Below are 26,395 nucleotides of genomic sequence, written 5' to 3'. Positions count from 1 at the left end.
TCATTAAACAGAAAATTAATGCAAAGGTAACACATAAACAAAACCTTAAAATGAAATCGAAATTCAAAATCACTGATTTGAAAAATAAAGATCTAAACAAACAGTGTTTCTTGTTAAATAATAATTACACATTGCCTGGAATGGACTTGTCTGGAGAAATGTCAATAATTAAAACAAAGTGGAAAGGAGAAATGAAAGGATATACGATAAAAAGTAACAACTATATATTAAATTGAATTATTTAGTTATTATTCATACTTTATACAACAGTAATCATATTTAAGGTATTTTAGTTTTCCGTAATATCTATTTTCGTACAAGGGTATTCAGTGAAATCGATAACTAGGGGAGGGTCTGTTTTCATGCCCTAAATAAACAATTTTCTCCATTTTTACACTCTTATCACAACATCGTATTTTACATAGATCCACTTATATCTTACAAGCTAAGGGGTCCCGGCTTGGTATATACAATTGAAATCGATTTGCCTTGCGACCCGTTTGCGCACAATTGAATTTCGTCTCTCCCACCGATATACTAGCAATGCTAGGAAAACAGAACTGTATAGACTCGCAGAGTTTTTTAATGTCGCCTTTCCCCCTTATACACATTCGTCTAATCAAACACACGCGCAAATTGAAAAACTACGCCTCGTCAAATAGTCTTTACTTTTATTAGTTCAACACGCATCATTCATACATCTCCTCTATTCATTATTTAGGAACAGAAAAATTTTATCTTAAATTACTCAATTCTTTTTTTTTTCTTCGTATTATTGCACCGAAAGAATTTTATATCGTTATTATTACGACGACGACGACGACGACGACTTGTGACTACTTCGCTGTTCGTTTAATAGCCTATACATTATGCTTGAGTTCGTAATGACATTTTGCGTTTAATTTTTATTCATCGATAAACCGAATGTATTGTATGCGTACTTTAAGAATAAAATAGAAAATTCACCAAATAAATTAATTTTTATAAATACATTTACGAAAAATAAATCATATTTCGAAATTTATCTCATTCTCAATTTAAAAATATATTATAAAAACATTTTTACTTATAACAAATATTATATAACACTTTCTTCAAATTTAAGCGAGTCGAACTTTGATTTCATTCCAAATAGGTCAAAATTTAAAACAAAATATAAATAATTATTTTTAATATCAACCTGCTTAAATTTCAAGAGTTTCATTTTTCCCGTAAATTTTGTTCACTATTTTTTATGAAATGATTGAACTTGAAGTAGCTATGATTTTATAAGAATCAGTTCCACATTACAACACGTGTAATATGTATAAGAATATCACATAATTTTTTTTTATTCTGGCAGAAATAATATGTTGAAAATTGAATTTGTGAATAAAGTTTTGATCAACCTCTTTGCTTTTCTTCTTTCACTGGAAAAAATACAAGTAGAAAAAGAGTGAGACTAAAAAGAAAGGATCTATCAGACCGCATTCTCATGAGGCTACCATTGTCGTGCCTTGGATTTGGGTCACTGACAGAGCTCACCGGTCCTTCGTGATTCTCGTGACTCGCGAACGCAATCGCTCTTTTTGTGGTTTTTACCTCATATTGAGTCTCTTTCTGAGCCGACGCATTGCGTAATGGAAAAAGACAGTTTAAGTGCAAAAAAAGAAAAAACTTTTAAACAGTTTTACATTTATAACAGGAAAAAAATTTATAAATTTTAATTTAATTCATTTGATCTAAAGTTAGAATCAAATTTAAAGTAAGAGTAAAAAAGAAGCTTCAAATCAATATCAACACTTTTCGCATTTAAAAAATATTACATATTTTCATTAGCGATTAAAAAAATTTATTCTTCAGACCGTAAAAAAAATTTTTAAATTCTTAAAAATTTATATTTTTTAAGGAAGATGTATATATATACAATTATACATGTATATGTTTGTATATTGTCGAAAATTAGACGATTGAAATGATTTTTTACTCGATATTAGTGTATTCACAATTTTTGTTACACTAATAACTATTATAGTTTGTTACTTCTCAAAGTTTAGCGTTATTGCATCATAAAAGACTCGATAAAATTGACTTACGAAAATGTCATTAGAATTTCATTTACGTGATTTAGTTCACGAAGTAGGTCGCTCAGTGACTTATTAATTGAAATCATCAGTAATCGACCAAGTTGCTTTTTTAGATGTGCGAAATCTGAGTTGACTTTAAATGATACTGCAAAGAAAATTGTCGTTTCTTGTACCAATTTGAAAATACAAAAAAAAACATCTTCCCTTTTGATTGAATTCTGAGCGTTCGACGAAGAAGAAAGAGTTTCAAATCATTTGAAAATTATCATTGACGAAACTAATTTTAATCGCGTAATACTCTCAACTTGAATCGTTTTATTGTCAAATGTTTTGAATTCCAATTTAATTGGAAAATTTCTATTTGAAAAACTTATTTTAAGTATTGTACTCACATTTGGATATACAATACATTGTCGACTAGTTTAACGAAATAATTCAAGATAATTTTCAAATGGTCCACGATTATTGTTACATGTGAAAATTTGTTTTTTGTCACGAATAAAAATTCCCTCTTCAATTTATTTAACTACAGACATGTAGTTATTTTAAAATATAAATTTTCAAGAACATATTCGGTGCATTATCCTCATTGAGTTATGAGTAGAATTTTTCGAGGTAAACTTGCCTTTGATTTGTCCAGTAGTTATACATTAATTCACGATCAAACGAGGAGACTGTATTTTGACACTTTGAGATCTTTATTATCTCAAAATGTTTCTTTGTACATTATCACTTGACGGACGTCACTGGGCACTGATCACTAAATTCAAAAGATCGTCCGCAACTATTCGGCATTTCGCATGGAATTGTTCTAATAAACGACGATTCAAATACGCGCACTTTACAAAAACCTTCCTTCTAACCAAGGTAAAGTCAACATTTCAATTAATTTCACCTATCGCTGAAATCGCAACGTCGCACCACATACTTGAACAGCGAATTCCGTGTGCGTGAAGCGACATGACAATTTCTACAGAGAATATTATTAACATTACTCGATCTCTCGAGGCTATGTATAAACACTTTGGGCACTGGGTGTCCTTTGGGTTACGAGAAGCTCCCTCTTGAACAATGCTTCATTAGATTACACGTCTTCGTTAAACTGCTGGCCAAACTCTGCAAAAAGAAAAAAGGTTTTTATTAACTATCAATGACAAAATGTTAAAATCGTTTAAAGGTCGCATGTGATGGAGAATTTGGAAAAAACGGAAAACGGTTGTAAAAATCAATCATCAATAGACATTGTTTACTTGTGTAAAAGTAAATATTGAATGAAGGTAAAAAGAGACAACAATGCAATTATGCAATTAGTTTGTGGCGAATTTGCATAAGTGTATGATTTGACGAAAGACTATGGACTTGGATATTGATCGAAACAGTATTATTAGAGTGCGTCTATAATTTGAGATTGATAGGAAATTCATTAAAGTAAGAAAGTGATTTTATTTGAATCGGAAAATGCTAATGAGTCGCACTTAATAAAGTGACTGAATAGTGAAACACTTACGTGAGTAATCCTGGATTAGGATCCGCCTGGTACCAAGAGTACTGCGGCATGTAGCCCGCGTGGTGCGGGGGTGGCGGCGGGGGTGGTGGATGATGACCGGGCGTATGAGGATGGTGATGGGTGTGAGGCGGTGCATGAGGGTGCGGATGGTGCTTCATCTCTCCTGGCCAGGCGGGAGCAGGAGGACTCTCGTTGTGCTGGGGCGACATCTCGCTCCCAGGACTCGAACTGCCGGGGGTGTGACCCCCACCGCCGCCGCCCATGCCACCCAGGTATCCCGTCGTTGGGCTTCCTGACACCGAACTGCCGCCTCCTGGAAAACATTACACATTACAAATTATTAGAATTGAACCAAACCATCAAACAAAAACGAACCAAAAAGAAAAACTATAAGAGGTTTGTCTTACCTCCTTGCATCAGACCTCCAGGTTGACCAGGCTGTGGAGACGGTCCTCCAGGCAGCGTCGTACCACCGGCTAGAATATTCCCATGTTGACCGCCGCCACCGCCACCTCCTCCCTGCTGAGCCGCTTTCATCATCTTTTTATATTTACTCCTTCTATTTTGAAACCATATCTTCACCTGCAACACAAATAATTGTTCCCTTATAGTTATCATATCCCTTCTATCATCATTTTTCTTCAAATTTCAAATTGATAAACTGTCATTACAAAAGCACGATTTAAATATTTTCACAATTTTCCATACATTCTGGATGAAAGTACAAGGTTGGATTATCATCCACACATATATATACACATTGTATCAAAACATGTTATTTTTCCCACTGGCATAATCACACTGATGAGTTTATACTTGATGTGTGTATATACCTTACGTCGTCACATAATCTTACGTAAGAATGTCAGTAAAAAAATGTACGATACAAAAGAATGAAAGAATGCGCTTTGATTAAAAAAAATCTTGTTCAGTCAATTATCGCTGATCGGAAGACGCTGATTACAACGAAGATGGGTTTCCGATGAGAGAATATCTTGGCATTTAATTATACTGCGTGTAATGACGATTCTGACTCAGAGAATCGATGGTACATGAAATTTGTTTAGCATTATTTATTTGTTTAGTCGTCACCAATCTTTGTTTCGTTTGAAAAAAACAATACTGCTGTAAATAAATAAATGTCTACATAAGTTGTTAGAGAAGAGGTAAACAAATAAAGTGACGCGAAATGGGAGAAAAATCGTTTCGAGCGGGATTCGTGTCAAAAAGAGTTCATTACAAAACCGCATTGCGGATTCGTCTAACCTCACAAGGATTGTACTACTGGGCTTTACTTGTGCAATACAAGTTTAGCTGTAAGAATTTTCATCTCTTTATTATTTTTGTTCGAGTTGGATAATTGAAATAAAATATTCTCTTGAGAAACTCAACATACTGTTATGACTAGAAATTTGTACTGTTGTATCAGGGTTATTACAAAAATTTGATTTTATTTTACATTTTCTTTTACTAATAAACAGTACTTGCTAGTAACTTAGTAGTAACATTTACTAATTCAGAAGCAAAAAGTCAGTCACTAATTCAAATTAGTAAACATTTTTAGTTTTACCAACTAAAATTTAGAGAGTATAAAGTACACTGCGTAAATTAAATAATCTTGAAAATATGTTCCATCATGAATTAAGATTTTTATTGCCTTAAAGTAAGACTTTCATTTTACATAAAATATATGAGAAAAAAGTATAAAGAAGAGAGCAAAAGCAAAAACTTGTTGATAATACATACTACTATATAAGAAAAGTTTCGCATGTCTCTAGATGGAATATATAAATATAAAGAAGCAGAGTGCTACTGAATGAACATGTGGTCATATCACTTCACTAAAGGTATAGTTTGACAGCAATAGTATCTTAACTATATCTTAAGATTTAGATATACTTTTAAATTTTTCGATTTCGTTTTAATTTCTCCAGAAAAAAACATTCTAGACACACGTATTTGTAACACAAGTACCTCCTCTTTTAGAAAAATTACATATTCCGATTCCACGAAAAGACTATACAGGCAACAACGCTTCTGAAAAATTTGCTTTTCAAGCATTAGCTCCAGGCAAATTTGGTACTACAAGCTCTGATGTCGATCGCACCGCTGCTGATGCATATATAATGAGCATAAAATCGCTTTAAGTGATGGTTTTGTATTAGAGAAAAGGTGCACCACAGTAGGTTGCTTTAATCAGACTTTTAATATATTAATATATGAAAACTTGTCTAGTAGAATAAGATGAAAATTAACAAAAAAATGCAAAAATTCCTTTTTTTTAAATATTCAACATTTTTATTTGAAAAAAACCTGTTTTGAAAGTAAAGTTGAATTCTTATTTTGTCAAATGAAAATAGCGTTTTATAAACTATCGATATACCTAAAGATATGGGTCTGCACCACATTATCAACAAAACTGCGACTGTTTTAAAGCCATTTCTTTCCTGTCAATTAAGATCGGTGGTGAACGATTACATGCAATTACACGTAAGTTCACTCCAAAGCGAAAAAGTGATATGCGCTTGATGAGATTAAGTCGAGTCATAAATTTTTACATGACGTAACGATAAGTATAAGTGAGAGATATTATTTTTATTTTCTTGTACAATTGCTGTTCAACATATAGAGAAATTTTCAACACATCAGCAAATATTTTACTTCAAAATGCCTAACAACAACTAGCAATATAGTGTTTATAAAAAAAAATTTCTTTTTTAACCAATTTCAGTGACTGAGAATTCTGCATGAAAAAGAAGAATTTGTTAGTTGTTGGTTGAATTTAATTTGTAAACAATATGCGTTGATTAATGAATCAAGGTTAAGAAAATTTAAATTTTAAGAGAATGTACGCATGTTTTAATTATAAAATAGATTAAATTGCTTTATTCATTATATATTGCGTATTAAAAAGAATTCTTTTATTCAAAACTTAGTTATTATAAAAAAATATTTGTTAGAACAATAATTGAACAGGTAGGTTTTATTCTATTTAAACCATCGCTAATTATATAAATTAAACTGATTTCTTATAATTATTATTATTGTAATATAAGTAAAAATGCTTTCAGTTTGCAGTTTGCACTGTGCGGTCTGAAAAGTATTATAAATTAGAAAAATTGAAAACCTATTTTTCAAATAAATTGTTATTGTTAGTTTACATCGAAAGTGTGAAAACTGCCATTTTCTGTTTAAACTTAAAAAATAACATTCAATTTGTCTTTGACGACAACTAAATGCTTTTTGCATAATCTAAACAGAACAGGTCCTAATTGAGGCTTTTAGGTGTTAGGTGGATAGACGACGAGCAATTATAAGTGCGATAGTTAAATAACCGATAAACATTGGCTTGATTACTCATGGAAAATATTGGATGAAATTTTCAATTATTCTTTAAAAATAAATATTTAAACCGCGACGAGAGAGGAAATGAATGAACGTGCTAATTGGTATCAGTCATATCAAGTTATTATCTCTAGTTAGCCCCGTTGAGGAAACCCCCGGGGAACGCTGAATAATCCAATCTGTCCACAAAGCGAATAATGCCTCGTATCAGAGATTCCCCAAGCATACCTGTGGACCCCGTGCCGAAAGCAGTAACAAACTAATCCGTCATCAGCTCAAGTCGGAGTTCGCGGGGGTTCTGCTCGCGAGCGGCAATCACGCCCTCCCGCCGAGTGTGTTGACGTTTTTAGGGCTAGAGAAGTGGGCGAACCAGCTTATGGGTTAAAAGGGACGCGGCCACTGAGCAAATCGAATTAGCTGGCGCCTTGCTCGACGTTTCCTCGTGTGGGGTCTACCTGCCAAGTGCCTTCCATCATCCATTATTCGCCAAACTATTTGAGATGCAACCTTGTAATCTTGCGTGCGGGCATAATTTATGTGCGTCAGAAAACTCTGTTACTTTTCAAGTGCATATTTTAATGCTCCAGGAATCAAGAGAAACGAGAGTAATTAATCAGTGAATCAGTTTTCCTTCGTGCAGTGAAACAAGAAAGAAAACAGTTATGTTTTCAAGTTCACCTATAGGCACATAAGTCACAGCAATGACACACGTACCCTCTCGGTTTTGTGCCTCTATCACCTTTACTCCCCACACTGCTTCAGTGGTTTCCTCTTCCTGTCCAACATCGGTGATGCGCAGTGCCACCTCAACAACAACGAAATTCCCCAGCAATGCTACCTGCCGCCCTTGTACAGCCGCCGCTCTCGCTTCGTTATTTATTGCTACATTTTTTGTTTTCTACCAACAGTTCGGACTGTCGGTTCGTTCAAAAGAAGGGAGAGACAAAAAGAATGAGGGTGATAAAGATAGGGAGATCCAGTGCAGTGGCCCAGCGAAGCGCGCTTCCATGTCAAATAAGGTGCAAAAAGCTCACGATTAATGAGAATCTCGCGTTCATCAGAAGCTCTCATCGTGAGATGCAGACAAGAAGAAATACATTGTTATACATTATTCCTAGCAAAACTCACTCTCAGTATGCTTCCTAACTTTTGGAATTCAATTTCAATTGTATTTATAAAAAGAAATAAAATATTGCGCCTCAATAAAAGACTTATTACAGTTTACTGTGAACAATAGAAAACCCGCAAAAAGACGAAAGCTCACTAAAATCGAAACGGAATGTTTAATAGTTTCTGCACGTAGTCTGTACAGAACGGTGCCAACGTGATGACACCGTGACAAGCGGAACAACGCGTGGTACATCCCGACTCCGTCCTTTTGTATATCAATACCAGCATTTGTTATTTTCTACATATTCATAACGAACCGTTACATCATCGCCTAACCGTGCAATATTTGCCGGTTTTCTTTCATTTTTTACCTCTTTGTTTATCATGTACTACTCATATAATATTTAACTCTAACCAAAGCATTGTCACTCATCTCAAGTTTCTATCGTAGCTTTGGAATACAAATAATAGCTTATTTCAAAAAATATATTTGCACTTTTATTGCACTAGTAAAATTTATATGAGTGAATTTTTGAAAAAAGGGATCTAAGAAAAACTATTTTTTATTGCTTCAGTAATTATACATTGAAAACAAATTCTCTTCTTCTGCACCAAAAGGATTTTCCTCTTTCATATTCAATTTTAAATGTCATTTTTTAAATTTTTCTAAACAGAAAATCCTGGGTTCCAAATAATCCTCTTATTAAAATCTATACACTGTTAACTTGAAATTATCAAATTGAAACGAATAATTCATTTCAATTTCAGTAAGTTTTCAAAACCTGATAAATCCAAATTTTGTCATTTTGAGAAATTTAAACAAATGACAATTTTCACAAGACCATTAAAATTAACTTTAATGTAGAAGAATTGTAATAAACTATTCATTTTTGAATATTTTTTCTACACGGAAAAAAATAGTCGCAGAAATTTTCAGCGACTAATCGAAGACTCGTCGGATATGAACGAATGTTTTATAGACTTTTAGAAATGTTCTACGATTTTAGCAGAAATTCTCCAAAAAAAGTCGAGGACTTTCTAGAAACCTAGTAGCGGAAAACAGTCTCGGAATTATTCTAACACTTCATAGAAGGTTTCGTCGACGAGTCGCGGAAAATGGTGCGCACAAAAGTTGCGCGCGATAAAACCAATAAACACTGTTTTTTTAACATTTTTTTTTAACAATTTATGACAATTGATTGTCAAGATTATTATTATTTTTATTATTCAATGTGTCGATATTAATATATACATTAAAAAATTCTAAATAATTTCCGCGACTGTCAATTAAAAATTAGAACGCTGTAGAGTAAATTCAGGTTTGTAATTTTCCTCGACAGTCGCGGAAAGTTTCTTCAAATGTAGTCTATTTCTTCAAAAACTGTGAATATGATTTTTAAAACACTTTCCACTAAATCCGAGAGTCTTCAACAAAGTCGAGGAAAATTTCCGCGACTTACTTTTTCCGTGTATTTAAAACGCTCTGTTTGTAATTAAAGTCTATTGTAATAAGGGAATTTAAAGGTTTTGGTAATTTTTTCAAATAAAAAAAGTTTAAATTAAAAAAGTTCTTGAAAATTCTTCTTCTTCTTCTTCAAAATTATTTTTATCATTTCAATTCAATACATTTGAAAAAATTCTTTGAAAAATTTTAAATCCATTTGTTTACAATTACATTTTACGAAATTTTGATTATTCGGAAATTCTTCAATTAAATATATACTAGAAAATAAAAACTTTAAATAATTTCATAAAAAAATTCAAATAAACTTTTTAAAAAAAATTAATTCCACAGGATTGTCAGTTAAAAGTATAAAAAATTCAGATTTTCAAAGATTTTAATTTGAAACCTTTTCAAAATTCAATTATTTCTGAATTTTATCAACAAATTTTTAAATAACTGTATTCTTATAACGAATTTTAATAAAAATATTAAGAATAATTACATTTTTCGAGGAGTGCAATTAAAATTGTATTAGAAATATTTTTAATTCCTGGAATGAATTTTACTGTTTATGAAAATAATTAAATTCATAATAAGAATCTCTGTAAATAAATTTATTATTTATAAAAATAATTAAATTATTGCGAAAAAATTTATAAAAAATTTGTAAACCGAGTGATAAATTCATTATTTTATATTTATAAAAATATTGATAATAATTTTTTTGAAAATTCATTGAAAATTGTCAAATTCATTTGTTTACAAATTCAATTATACGAAATTTTGATTATTTGGAAATTCTTCAATCAAATATATAATATTAGAAAATAAAAACTTCAAATAATTACATAAAAAGATTCAATAAAAAAACTTTTTTAAAAAAATTAATTTTATAGTTTTGTCAGTTAAAAGTATGAAAAATTCATATTTTCAAAGATTTTAATTCGAAACCTTTTCCAAATTCAATTATTTCTGAATTTTATCAAAAAATTTTTAAATAATTGAATTCTTTTGACGAATTTTGATAAAATTTTTAAGAAGTAATTGTATTTTTTGAGGAATGCGATTAAAATTGTATTAAAAATAATTTAAATTCTGGTATGAGTTTTATTGTTTATGAAATTAATTGAATCTCTGTAAAAAAATTTATTATTTATGAAAATAATTTAATACTTGCGGGTTGAATATTATTAAATTTTTTTTAAATAATTGAAAATAGTAGATATTGAGAACTATTGAATGGAGGGAAATTTTTTAGAATAATCGAAATTTTGACATGAATTTTATTGAAGTTTCTGAAAATAATTAAATTTTACAAAATTATTTATAAAAATAATTGAAATTTTGACAAGAATTTAAAAAAATTTTTGAATACAATTGAATTTCTGCGAAGAATTTTGTTACTTTTGGAAATAAGTAAATTTCTGCTATCATTTGTAACTTCTCAAAAATTCAATTTTCTTCAGTGTTTTTAACTAATATTAATTATTTTTAATAATTAATTAAATATATATTAAAAAATGTAACTAATTTTAGAAGAATATGAAGTTATTTAAGAAGAAATTATTGTCAGAAATAGAAAAAATGAAAGGTTTTGGATTAGACTTCTTGGTAATTTCATAGTTTCATAATTTTCTTATGAATTCTAAAAATTGAATTTTTCCAGTACTTTTAATAAAAATCCCTGATTTTTACCTAATTCCCTGACCAATTCGACTTTCCCTGACTTTTCCCTGACCTGTGGAAATTTTGTACATGACATATGGTACAAAGTAGATTCATTTTGAAAGATGTGTTCAAAAATGTTTGTAAATATTACTAAATTTATTTGAAAGCACAAATAATAGATTATAATCTCAAGTGCTCGCGACATTTAAAAAAATTATCAAATTTTTAAAAAATTTTTTGAAATGTCTCGAGCATTTGAGATTAGGATCTATGATTTGTGCTTTGTAATAAATGAAGTAATAGTTAAAAAATGAGATTGCCTTGGTGTCGCGTGAATGTAGGCACTTAAAACTTATACATTGTCTACTTTAGTAGGGAAGAGACGTTCCTTCTCCGCCTGTAATTAATGGCATCGAGGACCCGTGGGCCTGGTCGATTCCCATGTCGGCGAGCAAGTTTCCACGCATAGTTCAGAGTAGTCAGTCCCCGTCGTAGGTGGATACCTTCGTCACGGTGAGCGGTTCGCACCACGGTTTACCGGACAGTCGTGGTGATGTGCCTGAGTATCGAGTACGTTAAGCAGAAGGCACGACAGAGAAAAGGATTGAGAGAGGAGTCTTCTTCTTCGTAACGGACGGCGCGGAGGAAGGGGCTTGGAGAATGTCGTGCTGTGCTCATCGAGGTGGAGATCCTCGTCCCCTGGGTCGTTTCTACACCGTGGTCAGCGTCCCACTAAACCATGGCCACGTATTCATACACGTCGACGTTGACGTCGTCCTTTCCTTGAGAGTCAATTATTTTATTATTCTTTTCCAAAAACATTCATCTCTGGTGGAATTCAATTGAAGAATTTCGAGTGTAATTGAGTTGACCTACAGGACAATAGAGGGCGTCAAGAGCAGGCTCCGAGGTGGAGGGATTCTAACTTCCTGCAATTACAGCGATGCAGCTCGGAAGTGCTGAGCGGTTCGAACCACAAATCACTAGTTTGCTTTGGACTACCATTTTCAAATGTCTGTTCTATTTATTATAGTCGGAAAGTATGGTTCCCATGGAAAAGTTGGCGTTAGCCATCCACTATGGTCATTATATTGAACACAGGTTTCGCTCGAGCGATCCATAGTATTTGAATTGCAGCTGGTATATAGAGCAACAGACGTGTCAAGCGGTGTTGGTATGCATTCGTATGTTATGCCACACAAAAAGTCGGTTCGAGTATTTTTAATCGCGTGGCGAATATACGTAACTAAATATTGCTCGCAGAATTAAGATATAAGCACAGCACCACGAGACCCGCATCGATCGACCTTTCTCTCTCGTTCGTGGAAGCGGTAAACACCTTTTGCAGAGAGGCGAACGGAGCGAACGGAGCGAACGGACAAGAGCGTTTCTGGACTTTTACGGGAATCGAGGACCTGGGAGCTTCATACCATTTATAGCTGGCTACTAACAAGGATACCTGCCAACTGATAGAGACAGAACGAACCTCGTCTATCCGCCATCCACTCTTTTACCCTTCGCAAGTTGAATTATTCAGTGTCGTGCCACTTGCAATCAAGCATCTTGTCACTTAACTTAATCGATAATAAATTAATTTATCGTTTGGAATGCAATACCCACTGTATAGATACGGAGGCCACGAAAAAATTAATGAAACAACATTATTTTTCGGTAGCATGTACATGCACGTGTGACTAACATGTTGGCCCTAATTAAAGGGTGGTAGAGTTCTTTACGTGCAATTTTCGAAAATACCATCAAAGAAGACTCGACTCGACTCAACTCGAAATCCAGAGGAAGAGTCGGTAATTTCATCCCGGCCGTCAGTAATTTCACGCTTTTACTCGAGAAGGTTCGTGCGCCGCTCGTTCTTCTGGAAAATGTCGTTCTCCTTTATACTGTCTGCATAGGCATATGTGCACAATGTGTACATCCAAATAATATATGCATTTGCATTTGGTTTTAGAGGGCAGAGAGATTGCAGCGAGTGTATACTCGAAAAGCAGACCACAAGATCAGATAGTTACGGAACATGCTTTCCTCACAGATTTATCGCTTTGCCAATCTTTTCTTGTCTACGAACACGCGTGCAAGACAATGTCGGCAGAACTACACATCACTCGAACAAACTGCTTAGTGCGTGCGAGCGACCTCCACTTAATGTTGATTATTCACATTGTTCAAACGTTTTTTCTAATACGTATGGAAAAGACAATAATCAATCAAAATAATCTCTTAAAATCAATATCTCCACACCTTGAACCATGCTCAGGGAAAATGCGAAAAAATACGATGGTAAAATTTATTTACCGTATTTTTAAAAAATTAAACATTCTATAAAATACAATTTCAATTCTAAATATTCTAATCATTTATTTAGTTAGGTTTAAAAGACTACAATCGCTAAACTGATTTTTTTGAGAATCTTTGTCTAGTTTTTAATAGTTTTTACCATGTTCGACTAAAAGGAGTTGATGTAAAATATATACAGTACGCACAATTGAATTCACAAAGAAGGGGAAAATTACGTATTTTATTTAAGTAAATAAAGTTTCTCTGTGAATTGCACGCGAAGCGCCATCAGCTAACTACATTAATCAAAGTACTCGCGAGAAGTCCCGTATTCGGTGTGGTGCTTCCAGAGTTACCTACCGGCAAGATTGCGTATCTATACTGTACCTCGCGCTGTCTCACGTGAGACCATTGTTTTGTGTTTAGCGGCAAGGTGATGTTATGTAACGCAAAAAGATGGTAGATCTACTGTACGATCACTGTGCCTAACTGCGATGCGCTGAGTGTGAATATAATACTTACATATAGGCATATGCTACTGCTAACTACCTCTCGCCTCACATTCTATATACTTAAGAACTAAACATGATTTGCGTGCATCTATTGTATTTTCCAACTACGATAAAACATATGACTTATGCAATATTGATATCGTTATTTGCTTATCAATATTTTCATTTCAATTCCATTTCAATTCAAGAAATTTCAGTCTTTTTTTCAATTGCGACTTATAACACTACTGCGAGCTACTGTGTATTATGGAAACAAGTTTCAATGAGATAAGAAATTTCAAGTACACCCTTTCTGTATATGTATATTTAACACCATGAGAAATAGGTCACACCGATGACGTACGAAAACAATTTAATTCTCTATACGCTCAATTATTTCCATAAAATTGACTTTTACTGTTTTTATCAGTTTTTATACTTTTTATATTAATATCAGGAATCCAATATATTTATGGAAATTTTGTATTTAAGTGTATGTACAGCAGATTATATATTAAACTGTTTTATTAATCACAATGCATTTGTATTCATCAAGATTACATTAAGAGAAGAATCTGAAAAAGTACGATTAGCGACTCACTGAGCGACTATATACAAGTTTTTCTTAGTTCGGTGTAAAATGACTTAACATAGCCTTAAGAGTGTAACTAGTTGTGTTGCCGATCATTTAACATGTTTATACATTAATCTTATTCATTGAGTCACCTGTTGAATACAATTTTAACGACGACGTAAAGATAGTGCACATCTCGTAGACATTGATCAACTGCAACTAGTTTTGAACATAATGAGAAATGTACTTTACCAATTCTAATGAAAATTCACTTCATTCACTTTAAACTCAAATTAAGCTAACCCGCACTTTTCAATTAAGAATGATTTGTCCACGAGCATAATAAGAGATCAATTTAAATGACTCAATTGAGATTTATTGATCTTCTCTCTTTCCCGCAGACGTAATAATTAATAGTATATCCAAATTGTCGTACTTGATTTATTCGAAAATTAACATTTGTTGTCTATAATTTTACTTTGTAAAATATCTTCAATGAGAGTGTTTAATTCTCCTCTCTAATAACGCTAGGAAAAAATCCCGTAAAAGCTGCCATGCTGCTAAACGGTTAATAGAACAAATTACGCTAATGAACAGTAACAACGGTAGCCGTTTTCACGGTAGAATAACAATGGCTAGCAAAGGTACATTTGAATATTTCCCCAATGTCTGCTGACTGTTGAGTTATGGCCGTCATGCGCGCGCTTTTTGTATACGCATCAATGCCCTTGTACCGCTCATCGTCTGTTCTCCGGAAGGGTAGGTCCGTAACCTCATGCTCTAAATAGTTTTACTATCTTTCAAAAAACTTGCTCAACTATTTTTCGATTCCTAATATCAATTAAATATTACACGAAAAGAAATTACCGAGGCCGCTCTTTTCCCTGTGGCTGTCCGTATAATTTATTATGTTGCATTTGTTGTCGCACGTGCAGTAGAGTCATTTTTAACAGAAATTTCCCTCTGTATTTTTTCTATTTTGGAATTTTTCTAGATCGAGAAAAATTAAACTACATTTGCCAATATTGTTGTAACAGTATTTAATATCTGTGAAACTGTATATGTGCAACACAGTTCACGCTTGATTTCACAGAGGCACATAGGGTATCACGCCTCGACCAATCATGTTGTTGTACAAGAGATGAAAAAGAAAAAAGGCACGACCAACCAAATCAAGTGGTCCCATTAATCGACTCTCTATAGGCTGACATTGACACGGTTTTTAAGAATCCAAGTGTAATAAAAGTAGAAACTTTAGCTTCGTTTGGCAAACATTTACAGACCTATCTTGTGATTGTTTTAAATACAACTTAAATACCCGTTTGCTTTATTAACTAATTTTTAAACTTTTTTTGATAATAGATTTCGGAAAAATTGAGTTTAAAACAACTGCAAAGAGTGCTTCTACAAATACTGTTTTATTTCGAAAGCCACTTTTGAATTCATGAATATACATAAATCCTAGAGAATAAAATAGTCGCATCAAATAAGATAAAGGAAAATACTTGTTGGATACAGGCATAGACTGCCAAGAGCGTTCATAAAGTTTTCTCATAACTTAGAATGCAGCTGGTAGTAAAGCGTCGCGGATTTTCATGCAACAGCTGAAAACAAGTGCTAGCTGTACCTTCGGGTAAAGAACATTAAATAAAACGCAAAGTCAAGGCAGAAGCTTCTCGTTCTCAGTGCGCGTCAGCCATAAAACTGAGTATCCGCCGAGTCGTGATGGCCGATCTTTCCTCTTTCCCTTTTTTCCCACCCCTTTTCTTTTCTTTCTTTGCTCGCTTTCTTTTTTGTCTTGTTCATCTTTATTTTTTCCTCTTTTTATTTCTCCTGCTTTTTCTATAACGCCTTCTCTCTTCAAGGTGTGCGATAACCTTGGCTCGTCAGTCAAACAGGACTACTGCAATATGTAATGTTTTTTTCCTTACCGAATCAAATTCAGTTTATATTGCTTCGATGTATGCGGGCAAATGTAGAAACATCACGGCTCTAATCGATTATAGATTCAAGTGACGCCAGTCTCATTAGACCACTACTGCGTAAGTCACGATAATTAGCCTACTCTAACTCTCGTTACAAAAGCAGACATCTGTATTGCTTGCTCTATTTTGAGTTCCTAGAAACCTGCGAGGTGATTTACAGCGAAAGAACGAACACTTTTGGAGACACTTGTGTATCTCTCAAAGAAAACATGTACAATACTTTTCGTATTAACTTGAAGACCAATTATTTTTCATTATATGTTAAATCTATATACCATGCAGGCAAATAAGGGTTCAGCTGGATTTTGAATTATTCCAAAAATAGCCTCTCGTAAATATGTTCTTGCAACTAAGCGTATACTTCTTAGATCTTTATTTAAAGAATAGTATACTTTTTTACGAATATAAAGGCGTATCGAAAAGACAGTCAAAAATTTTTAACGAACTTCCTTTTTTGCACGCAGTATGACATCATTCCAAGTATGATCTCTGATCTATCATGTTTCTTGAATCGTAATAGAATAAGAAATGCGGATGAGCGCCTCAATATTGATGCATGTATAAAACATGCATATTTACGAGGCCTGTTTTCACGGATGTGAACACCCGGTATGTGAACCGTCCGGAGGAAGACAACTAGAAGACTGGATCACGAACACCATTTATTTATTTTATACTGGGGATGGGGAAAACTTGTTTGCGATACATGTAAGTCGGTGTGTATATATTGTCATTGTAGTGTTATAAATATTCAAATGGATAAAATCGAAATCTAGATATTTATTGATAAAGAAGCCATATGCGAATAACTAAAAAGAAGTTTATGTAAAGAAAAAAAGACTCTGCGGAATTGGACTTATGTTAGTATTATATAATTCTCGCATGTTTGTATTTGTCATCTAATTGTATCACCAAAAGCAAAGAATTCCCTCAATACCTGAATATAGTCCATACGTGGAACTTAGGTAAAGCGAGAGAAGGACTCAGAAGAGAGAGCACAACCTAAAACATCAAATAAATAGCAACGGTCTGCTTATTTCGTTGCCGGCTGGTGCCCGCAGCTTTTGTATGGTTGCTAGTTTCAAAAAAAGTTGGTTGCGTGTCAACTCGAGACACACGCAGGGCGTTTACCAGTGGGTATAATAATCTTCCCTAGTCGTGCGAACCTCTCGTCCACTGTCTTCTTTTTTTCTGTTCTTTACTCAACCTATGTAGAGTACTTTTCGAGACGTCATCTATTTCGCAAACACGTGCTCTTGTTATGCATATACTCGAAAGAGTAGGTTCATGATCAGATCCTAAATAGTTTGTTTCAAGCTCGGTTTTTAACTACAAAAATAGTTTCTCTCCTTTCCAGAATTTAAAGATGCTTTGCAAACGTACATGTATATCAAATAAAATAGGATTGTTCCGTATAAAGAAAGAATAAAAACAGCTTGTTAAGGAAAGAAATGTTTTTTCCAGGCGGAGGCTCGCCCATTTGTTCTTCTAACCACGGCGTCGAGATTTTAATGGGTTTTTAGTCGGGATCGAAAAACACATTAAAACTCATATACCGATGACGAAGTGGGAGGTGCCTTCTTGCCAAAAATCAGGTTGTGCGTGTGCATCGAGGGTCGCTGCATATATCTGTACAGTGGTTATTTCGAACTTTCGTGAAGCATACACAATTTTAAAAGCGCAAGAATGAAATTCTTTTGCAAGAAAAAATACCTTGATTGCAAAAAGGTTCAATTTAAAAGCTGTTTTGTAATTATTAATTTATTTTGTATTAAATTGACCATCATGAAAACTTTCTGTACATTCCACTACTGCATTTTACAAAAAAATTTAAAACTTGATTTTTAGTGCTTAGATGAAAAAGTTGTATTAAATAAATATATTTCTGCTGTGAAGCAAGCAAACGAAATATTCTCGTTCTCTATTTTTTACTACGTATTTTGAAAACGTCAGATAAATTGTACATTTTTTCTAGGAAATATTTTATAATGTGTCAAATAAACCATTGAACATCAATTTACATATGTTAAATTTCTCATAAAAGCAATTTAAAGAAACACATTTGATTTGAGAAACACTGTAAGGACCACTGTGGGCGGATCGCGGCACATCCCATATACCTATACTGGTTATATGTATACCTACTGCTATTCGCTTTTCGTGTTTAGCCGCAGTCCCGCAATCACCGCAACCAAAAACTCACGAGACATTAAAGACAATACATAGTAAGCCGATACTAATTTTCTAATAGTCCAAAAACGTTGAAAGCTAGTTATTGATTTTGATTTATTACAAAAATTTTCCACTTTAATCAAATTTAACATACTTTTCCACCGTTATTTTCACGAGCGTGAAATAAATACGTCCAACAAAGTATTATTGAAAACGAATAACATGTATTTCAAAATTAACAAGTATTATAAAAAAGTATATGATGCCACGTTTATAAGCGGTAAATAATATATAATATATATTTACCTTTTCAATAAACTCGCAATATTGTATTGGGGAAAATAGCTTGTTCATACAGTAGGTACACTATAAATAATTAGTTGTAATGCGTACTTTGGAAATGCCGACTGTGTTTGTTTAAGATTATACTATTCATTATCGCAAAAATAAATTAAACGCTTAGCTATCGTTAAAATTATTATTGACTAATATAGTGCAAGGTAATAAGTATTTAAATGTCTAATGTACATGCGTATAATTAAAAAATTATTATTATCTGGTAGAATAAATAAAAAAAAGTCTGCAGTGAATAACTAATTCATTTAACTCATTGGTCGTGTGTATAAGAAAAAATTTGATTCTGAAAACTGTCCGACTCACCAGAATTGTTTACATATACATTTTTATACAATATTTCTAGATATATAATTGAACTTCCGTCATATCAGATAATAAAAGAACGTAAAAGGGAATTCTGCTCCTGCAATTTAACTCGAAATTCCTTTCCAATCTCGTTTGAAAGTATATAAAGTGTGAGCAAAATAAGTGTAAAAGAATCTAAAGAAAATCGAGGTAAAGGTATCTCTGGAATTCGATCGCAAGTCAATGATTTACATCTTTTATGATGAAAAAGTCGAGTATAATAAAAAGGAAATTAAGTGTATCCCAACAGAATACATATATACATTTGAGAAAAAACAAAAAACGAACAAAAAATGTCATTTTGTAATAAAAAAAAAAAAAATTAAATTGAATGCAGTGAAATTAAAATATTGTTACGAAACAAGGAACTTGCAATCTTTAGGTACGTAACAAAGTAGAATAACCTGTTCCGAGACAAGATGAAAAATAAGTGAACAAAAGAGAAGTTGGGGCAAGTGACCCAATAAAGCAATTATCTGTCAAAGAAGATGAATAAAAAAAGGAGAAAAAGTTGATATCGAAAGGAATCTATCTTGTAGACGCACAATAATGCCAGGCGAAGATGGATATAATGCTACTGTACACACGCTAATCGGTAAATAATGTACCCGTCAGATTGACATAAATTAAAAAAAATAATAGAGAAAAAGAAATATAAAGGAAAAGGTTAAGAGAGATGAAGAACTAATGTGCTCATTGATTATGTGTAGTATTGCCGACGATTCGATCGCATAAATCAGAACACGGTCTTTTCAGAATGCGGCGGTCTCTTGTCGCGTAGAGGTCGCGCATAAATATTCAAACGACAAGCCAGTACACATGTATCCGTCTAGCGACGCAGCGACTGCGCACGAAGGGATCGCGCCTCGTGGCCGTGTCCTTTCCTTAATCCCTAATACATACATATTCGGACGTTTCGCATCCTGTCCAGGTGGTTCAACAACTTTTTTAAATGCTGAATTCGCAGTAACAATTGCATCAAAATACGACAGAATCTACTCTTCTCATTAACATATCATCAAACTTTTTTTTACTCAAATTCCCTTTCCTTATTTCATTTCTATTCAATTCCTAGTCAATCAGAAATCGATGATTATTAATAAAATTCAAGTCTTGCTCTACCTTTTAATTTCGAATCATCAATTATTTCCTCTTTTAAAAATTTTAAGATGCAAAAGGACATGTTTTTTAAAAAATACATTTGAGGAAAAAGGTTACCATGTAACCCATGTCCTTTTTCTCAAATGTATTTTTTTTAAATGAATATAATCATGAAAACAGGTATTATGCCGCTCATTAATTTCACCGTTATTGACTGCAAAAAAGATTGCTAGAAAAGAATTGACAATATTACGTAAAAGACACAACTACTGTGACATATGGACTTGCATGAACAAGTTGTGGCTTGATGAGAACAGATGACGTTTTTCAAGTCTCCTGTACAGACATTTGCCACCACACTGTATCAACAAATGTATATATACTCGCAAACTTGGCGGCACTATCGTCCTATTATCTTTAAAGCGGCGATCAGGCCACTGCAACAAGATTAATTCCTGAGAATCTTAGATCGATTAGCGATATTTCCACTAAATTAAAAGTGAATCTTGCGCATTTCCCAATATTGTTTATACTCTTCTGATTGACAAACAATTGTTTAAAACTTTCTTAATTTATTACAACAATTTGTTTAAATTCAAATGAATAAATTTTTTTCGTACAAAATATTTGATTTGAAAACAATTATTTACTATGAAAAATACAAGGACAACAAATGGTATTTTTAATCATTTTCTTTTATGAGATTTTAAGGATTATTCTGACGATTAAACATTCTTTTTTTACGGACGCTTGGTAAACTTGAATTCCATTGTTTCCCATACAAGAAACCTTGGCGTGCCAGTTGTCTTTTCTATAGTATAGCTTTTACTTATTTTGTCTTTTTAAATCGCTGTGTAATACAGTCCGTGAGAGTTTTCTCAAATAAATAATTTTAAAAGAGATTTTTAAAATTTAGTAAGTACTATGTAATATTAAAATAGATTATTCAGTACAGGATGAATGAAAAAAGGAAGAAGATAAAAATCGATGAAGATAAAAATGAAATTGCTTATGGTAACAAATATTGTGCATTTAGTTGGACTTTCTAAAAGAAAGATTGCACCAAAATCAGCCGTGTAACTAAGGAACCCGTTATAGTAACATGAACAGCGGTGGACAAAATTGGTTTCTCACGCATCTAACTGGGTCACTGTAAATTCCGTGCAGAAAGATTCTTTTCTTTAGCTATGTAGTTTTCTTGCGAGAAACGCGATAGATGTGGAAGCTGTTGGATCAGAGGATGAGTAACGAACGCACCCGTGCGTGTGAGCGTACAGACTGTGGATCGTTTGGATGCCGTTGGTACTGTCGTAAAGCTGCATTTTTCTCGTACTCGGAAGGACTGGGCAACCTTAATTCTTACTTGAGGAAGAACAGCTAGCAAGAAGAAGAAGAAGAAGTTGATGAAGAAGAAGAGTCAGAGAAGAAAAAGAGAGAATGAAGAAGGGTGGAGAAGCCAAAGAACTTATATATGCAGGCGTGACTATGGTCACGAATACGAACTGCGAAATAGCGACAAAGGGAAAAATATCGACATATCCAAACGTGGGTGGCAGCAATCCATCGATTTCAGTGTTTTTGTAAAATTAGCATAGTTTTTTCACATCAATATTGCGTGATTTTTTCCTATCAATTATTCGATAAGGACATTGAATATTTATTAAGCAGTGTATTGTGCAGTAGCCAAAAATTGTATTCTCATTCTCCATACATTTTTCGAAAAAATAATAAAGTTACATCTTAATACACATATACACAATAAGAAGCTTGGCCTTATGAGGCGAGAATTTCGTGGCATGAAATCGCCGTGGAAACCTATGGTCTTATAATGGGCAAAGGGTCGGCAGAGTGGTTTCTCAGGACTCGAGTCGGACAGAGAACAGGTGCGTGACGTCAGGTGGGCAGTACTTCAGGGCCGTGCACAAGAACTCTTAGTGCTTTTCGTGAAATCCGTTGACTATCACGGTTTTCGTTTTTATATTATTCCTTTTGCCTCTTAGTGCCTTGAATTTCTTTCGACTGTTTTTTAGCGGATGTCAGAACGCTCGACAAATAATCCATGTTTATGCTCGAATCTCCTCGCGGCATTGTATTCACGTAGCTCGTCCTTTCACCACTTGTATACATACGTTGAAAAATATTGTGACCCTATTGCGTGTCGTGGCATCCTCGTTGTACAATATTCCATGCATCGGTGAGTACGCACAGCATGGAACGATTTGACAAGGAGAAAACACTGTCCGAGTTACTATTCTTATTATTTGTATAAATCTTTTAATATTCGAATTAGACTCGCTTGAGAATGCTGAAGTACTTCTTCCTCTAGCCACTGATTCACAATTCACTCAGCTTACAATTTTACAATTTTACAATTTTACATATTGGGAGGCATTGGGAAAGGCTGTATTCATTAAAAATGTACCTTCAGTATATACTAATTGAAGCAATTATCCACCAACAGGTAGACAATAAGTACAATTTTCAAATTCAGGGAAACTTTTGTCTACTTTTGTCGGAATCCATTTCTCTGCGTATAGAAAGTCTCATCCTTATTATATAAATTTCAAGGCGGAATTTTTTCGTGACAACTACTGTCAACTGTGATTATCACTGGTGAGTACGATATAATAACACATCTGTTGTCAATTTAAAGTTGCACATTGTAACCTAGGTTAAAACAATTCGATTTACACAATGTGTGTGGTTTAATTTCAACAACTTGGTGTATTACATATAAAGAGCGGATCGTTCATGAGGCAAATCGCTTGAGCGAAGGAAAAGCAGCGATGTACGTCACGTTGCAACGTGTCTTATTGTGTTCATCCAGGACAGTTAGTACATTATGTATGAGAGTGTACTCACAGGCGATTACATAAAAGCTTGTTTATGGTCTCATGTAAACAACGATCAATGGAGCAGTCACAATTGTTCGAACAGTTGTTCGCAAACGCATCTCAATTCAGAGCATTATACAGCCCATAATAAATATAAATTACCATAAAAAATTATGGTAAATTTCCAGATTTGCCAAAACAGCGGATGATTCTAATAATTGTTATTATTTAACACAATCGTAGTCGTAATTAGAAGTTGTCTGAGGTACAACTGACACGCGATGGCGTTTTCTTTACAAGTTTTTTGTTCCTTCCAAACATAGAGTAATAAGTTTATATGCACATACACTTGGTTGTTGCTAAAAACCTCCTTTTGCATGAAATGTTAATTATTTCATCTGTTTAATTAACATTTTAATTAACAGAATGCTTAGCATGCATACTTTTGTTGTTGTTGAATGTTTGTCTTTAAAAATACATTCAACTTTCTGCCACTGAAAGTTTTTAATTCCTTTATTTGTTGAACTTGAAAATCATGATGGAAAAAAAGTGAATAGATTGATTATGAAAATTGGGACGTCGTTTCCGTTTCGGAGTGAAGGTCCGGAAAACCTATATAGCGATTTCTCGGAACATTGGCAGTCAGAGTACCTATCTCGCGGCAGTCGTGATGCAAAAATGTAATTAAAGGCGCGCGCGCGCACATAATGAAAGTGGATGGTGACCGGCGCGGCGTAGTGCGGCGTAGTGCGGTGCAACTCAACTGCTATACGAGTGAATGACGCCCGAAGGCCACGGAGGTGCTGCAACACGATATTGCAGTATTTACGTAAATGTGCAAGTAGATATTCTGAAGAATCGATTCATGTGATCTCACTAAAGAACCTGCTCGGGCTCAATAGAAAAATAGAAACTCCAGGGAATACGTACATGTAGGTGCAAGCACAAATTATACACTTGGTATCCACGCTAACTCTCCAGGATTACAGACATTACTTTTTCTAGTATATCGAAGATCGCTCTAATGGCACAGTGACAATATTCAGGACGTGAAACACATTTGCGAAAATTGGTCGGAAAATAGAAAAAGAAACTGAAAGTCTACGTGTCCATGATTCGCCAACATCTGGCATTGAAAGAATTTGAAAAATATAAATAAATCTAAAGGATTATTATCTTCCTTTTACCCTAATCGATTGTTGAAATAATAAATATCGAAACTATGAATGCGTGCACTTGATGCGAGTATTTGCTCTATCTGCATGAATAAGCCATGGGCTGAACGTTAAGGAAACAAGTTGTACGAGAAGCAATTAATATATATGCTAATTGGCCTTATTGCTCACTTTGCTTCTTGTAATCTACATGAGACTTCAAAGTGGGTGTTCTCTCTGCTTCATTTTTTCTTCAGGGAAATACGAGTTACATGGCGTTTTCCGGGGTATGTTATTTTCTCTTTAAAAATCTCTCTCAAGAAAGCAACTTTTGGACTTTTTCATACTCCGATGCCTGAGAAGATGCGCACACATCTCCAGCTTACAAATTAGAAGTAAGCGAGGGACTCTTGAAATTCGGACTCCAGTCGACACCGGGCTGGAGAGTGTTGAACAACACTAATTGACCTCGAGGGCCCGACTGACCCGGCGCGCGTCCGGGCTGACAGGCCAGGCCAGCCAACGATTAAACTTCCCGTTAATATTGCCGACCTCACGTCTCACGTGGTTCTTTTCTCTTTCTATTTTGTATCCATCACCTCCTCTCCATCGCGGACTCACTCCGCACTCGGAACCTCATGAATATTTATGTACTTCGTAATCCAATACTCCGCGTGTACTTCCAAACTTTCAACCTTTCATCGAGCTTCTAAGTTGCATTTCACAGGCACACCACTCTTTCTCGCGCGCTAATGCAAGTCCTTCAGAGATGAAATAATCTCAAAATTTTACTTTAAATCTTCGCAATTTTCAAAACAAATAAAATATACTTTTTTATTTCCAATTTAATGCATAGATTTTAGAAAATTTCTATTTTAGTTATCAAAGAACAAGTCAACTTTTTCTTTGAATATAAACAATTATTTTTCCAACTTGACGTTTATTTTGACATGACAAAAGATTATCTAATATTAATGAGCTCGTGACTTAATTTTGCCACCTAGTGTACAATTTAAGAACACATTCTCAATTATTGTATTTGAATTTGAATAAATACCTTATACTAAAATTATACTCGAAAATATTTGTACTATTTATTGTCAACTTTGATTCCCACGTTTCAACATAGAAGGAGAAACAAAGGTACTGGAAAAAAAACAGAAAGGTAGACACTTTCACAATGAAAATTTTTCGTTACTGTTTCCGGTTCGTCGTTGAAGTTGTCAGTTCATCCTGGCCAGAGAACTCAACAGTCAAGCGGGCAATGAGGCAACACTGCCATTATTCTTTGAAGACACCGTATGTTTCTACGGTTCCGGTAGGCTAACGCCAACCCTTCATAACTCTTGAAACTCCGGGGAACTCAGGAATTCTAAGCGCCGCAAACAACCTGTCGCGTACAGCGACACTTTCGTCACTAAAATATTCTCAGTTGTATTCTTCGAAAAAAAGAAGGTCAAAATTGAAAACAACTGGAGACCTTCAAATAAACACACAAAAGGCTGAATATCACTAAATTACTGACATTTCAACGTGGCCGACAGATGTTGAAAGATTGTGCTTTTATTAACCATGCGTGCATACCAAAAATTGAAAATTTATTGTAAAATTTTAATTTAAATTTTCTATTTAGTTTGTAGATTGTACTAAAATTAGTAATATTATATTTTATTGATGAGAACGAGTAACAGTCGAAATATGAAAGTAAGGTTAGGTCGCCGGGGTTCGCAGATTTGAGGTCGACATATACAACGTACACGAAGCAGCGGCATCCTGCCTTTGTAAGTTCTTCTCTTTCTTTGCCTCTTCCTTCCCGGTTTCCTTTCGTGATCGTCGTAATCGTTCTGCTGCATACTGGCGATTCAGCTTAGCAAATTTACTGGTACACGCGGATACTGACAGCAATGTTCGAGTGAACTGAAGCGACAGTAGTCACCAATAAATTGGTGG

The 26,395-nt window shown here is 33.9% G+C and overlaps 1 protein-coding gene across 3 annotated transcripts in view; it reads right to left on the bottom strand.

Moving 5' to 3' along the window:
- Positions 1-227: 227 nt before the first annotated feature.
- LOC122501721 (homeotic protein distal-less) overlaps positions 228-26,395 on the bottom strand; it is a 44,353-nt gene continuing 18,185 nt past the window's right edge. For all 3 annotated transcript variants that reach the window (XM_043611411.1, XM_043611414.1, XM_043611413.1), the window contains exons 3-5: positions 3,981-4,155; positions 3,574-3,886; positions 228-3,182 (exon numbers count right to left, since the gene is read on the bottom strand). In XM_043611411.1, coding sequence (XP_043467346.1) covers positions 3,164-3,182; positions 3,574-3,886; positions 3,981-4,155 — 507 coding nt within the window. In that variant the 3' untranslated portion in view covers positions 228-3,163. The remainder of the gene's footprint in view (positions 3,183-3,573; positions 3,887-3,980; positions 4,156-26,395) is intronic.

Source organism: Leptopilina heterotoma, unplaced genomic scaffold, assembly GCF_015476425.1.
Source record: "Leptopilina heterotoma isolate Lh14 unplaced genomic scaffold, ASM1547642v1 Lhet_212, whole genome shotgun sequence".
NCBI classification, from domain to species: Eukaryota; Metazoa; Arthropoda; class Insecta; order Hymenoptera; family Figitidae; genus Leptopilina; species Leptopilina heterotoma.
Note: the sequence above shows the minus strand (reverse complement) of the source record. Positions and strands in the feature narration are given on the sequence as shown.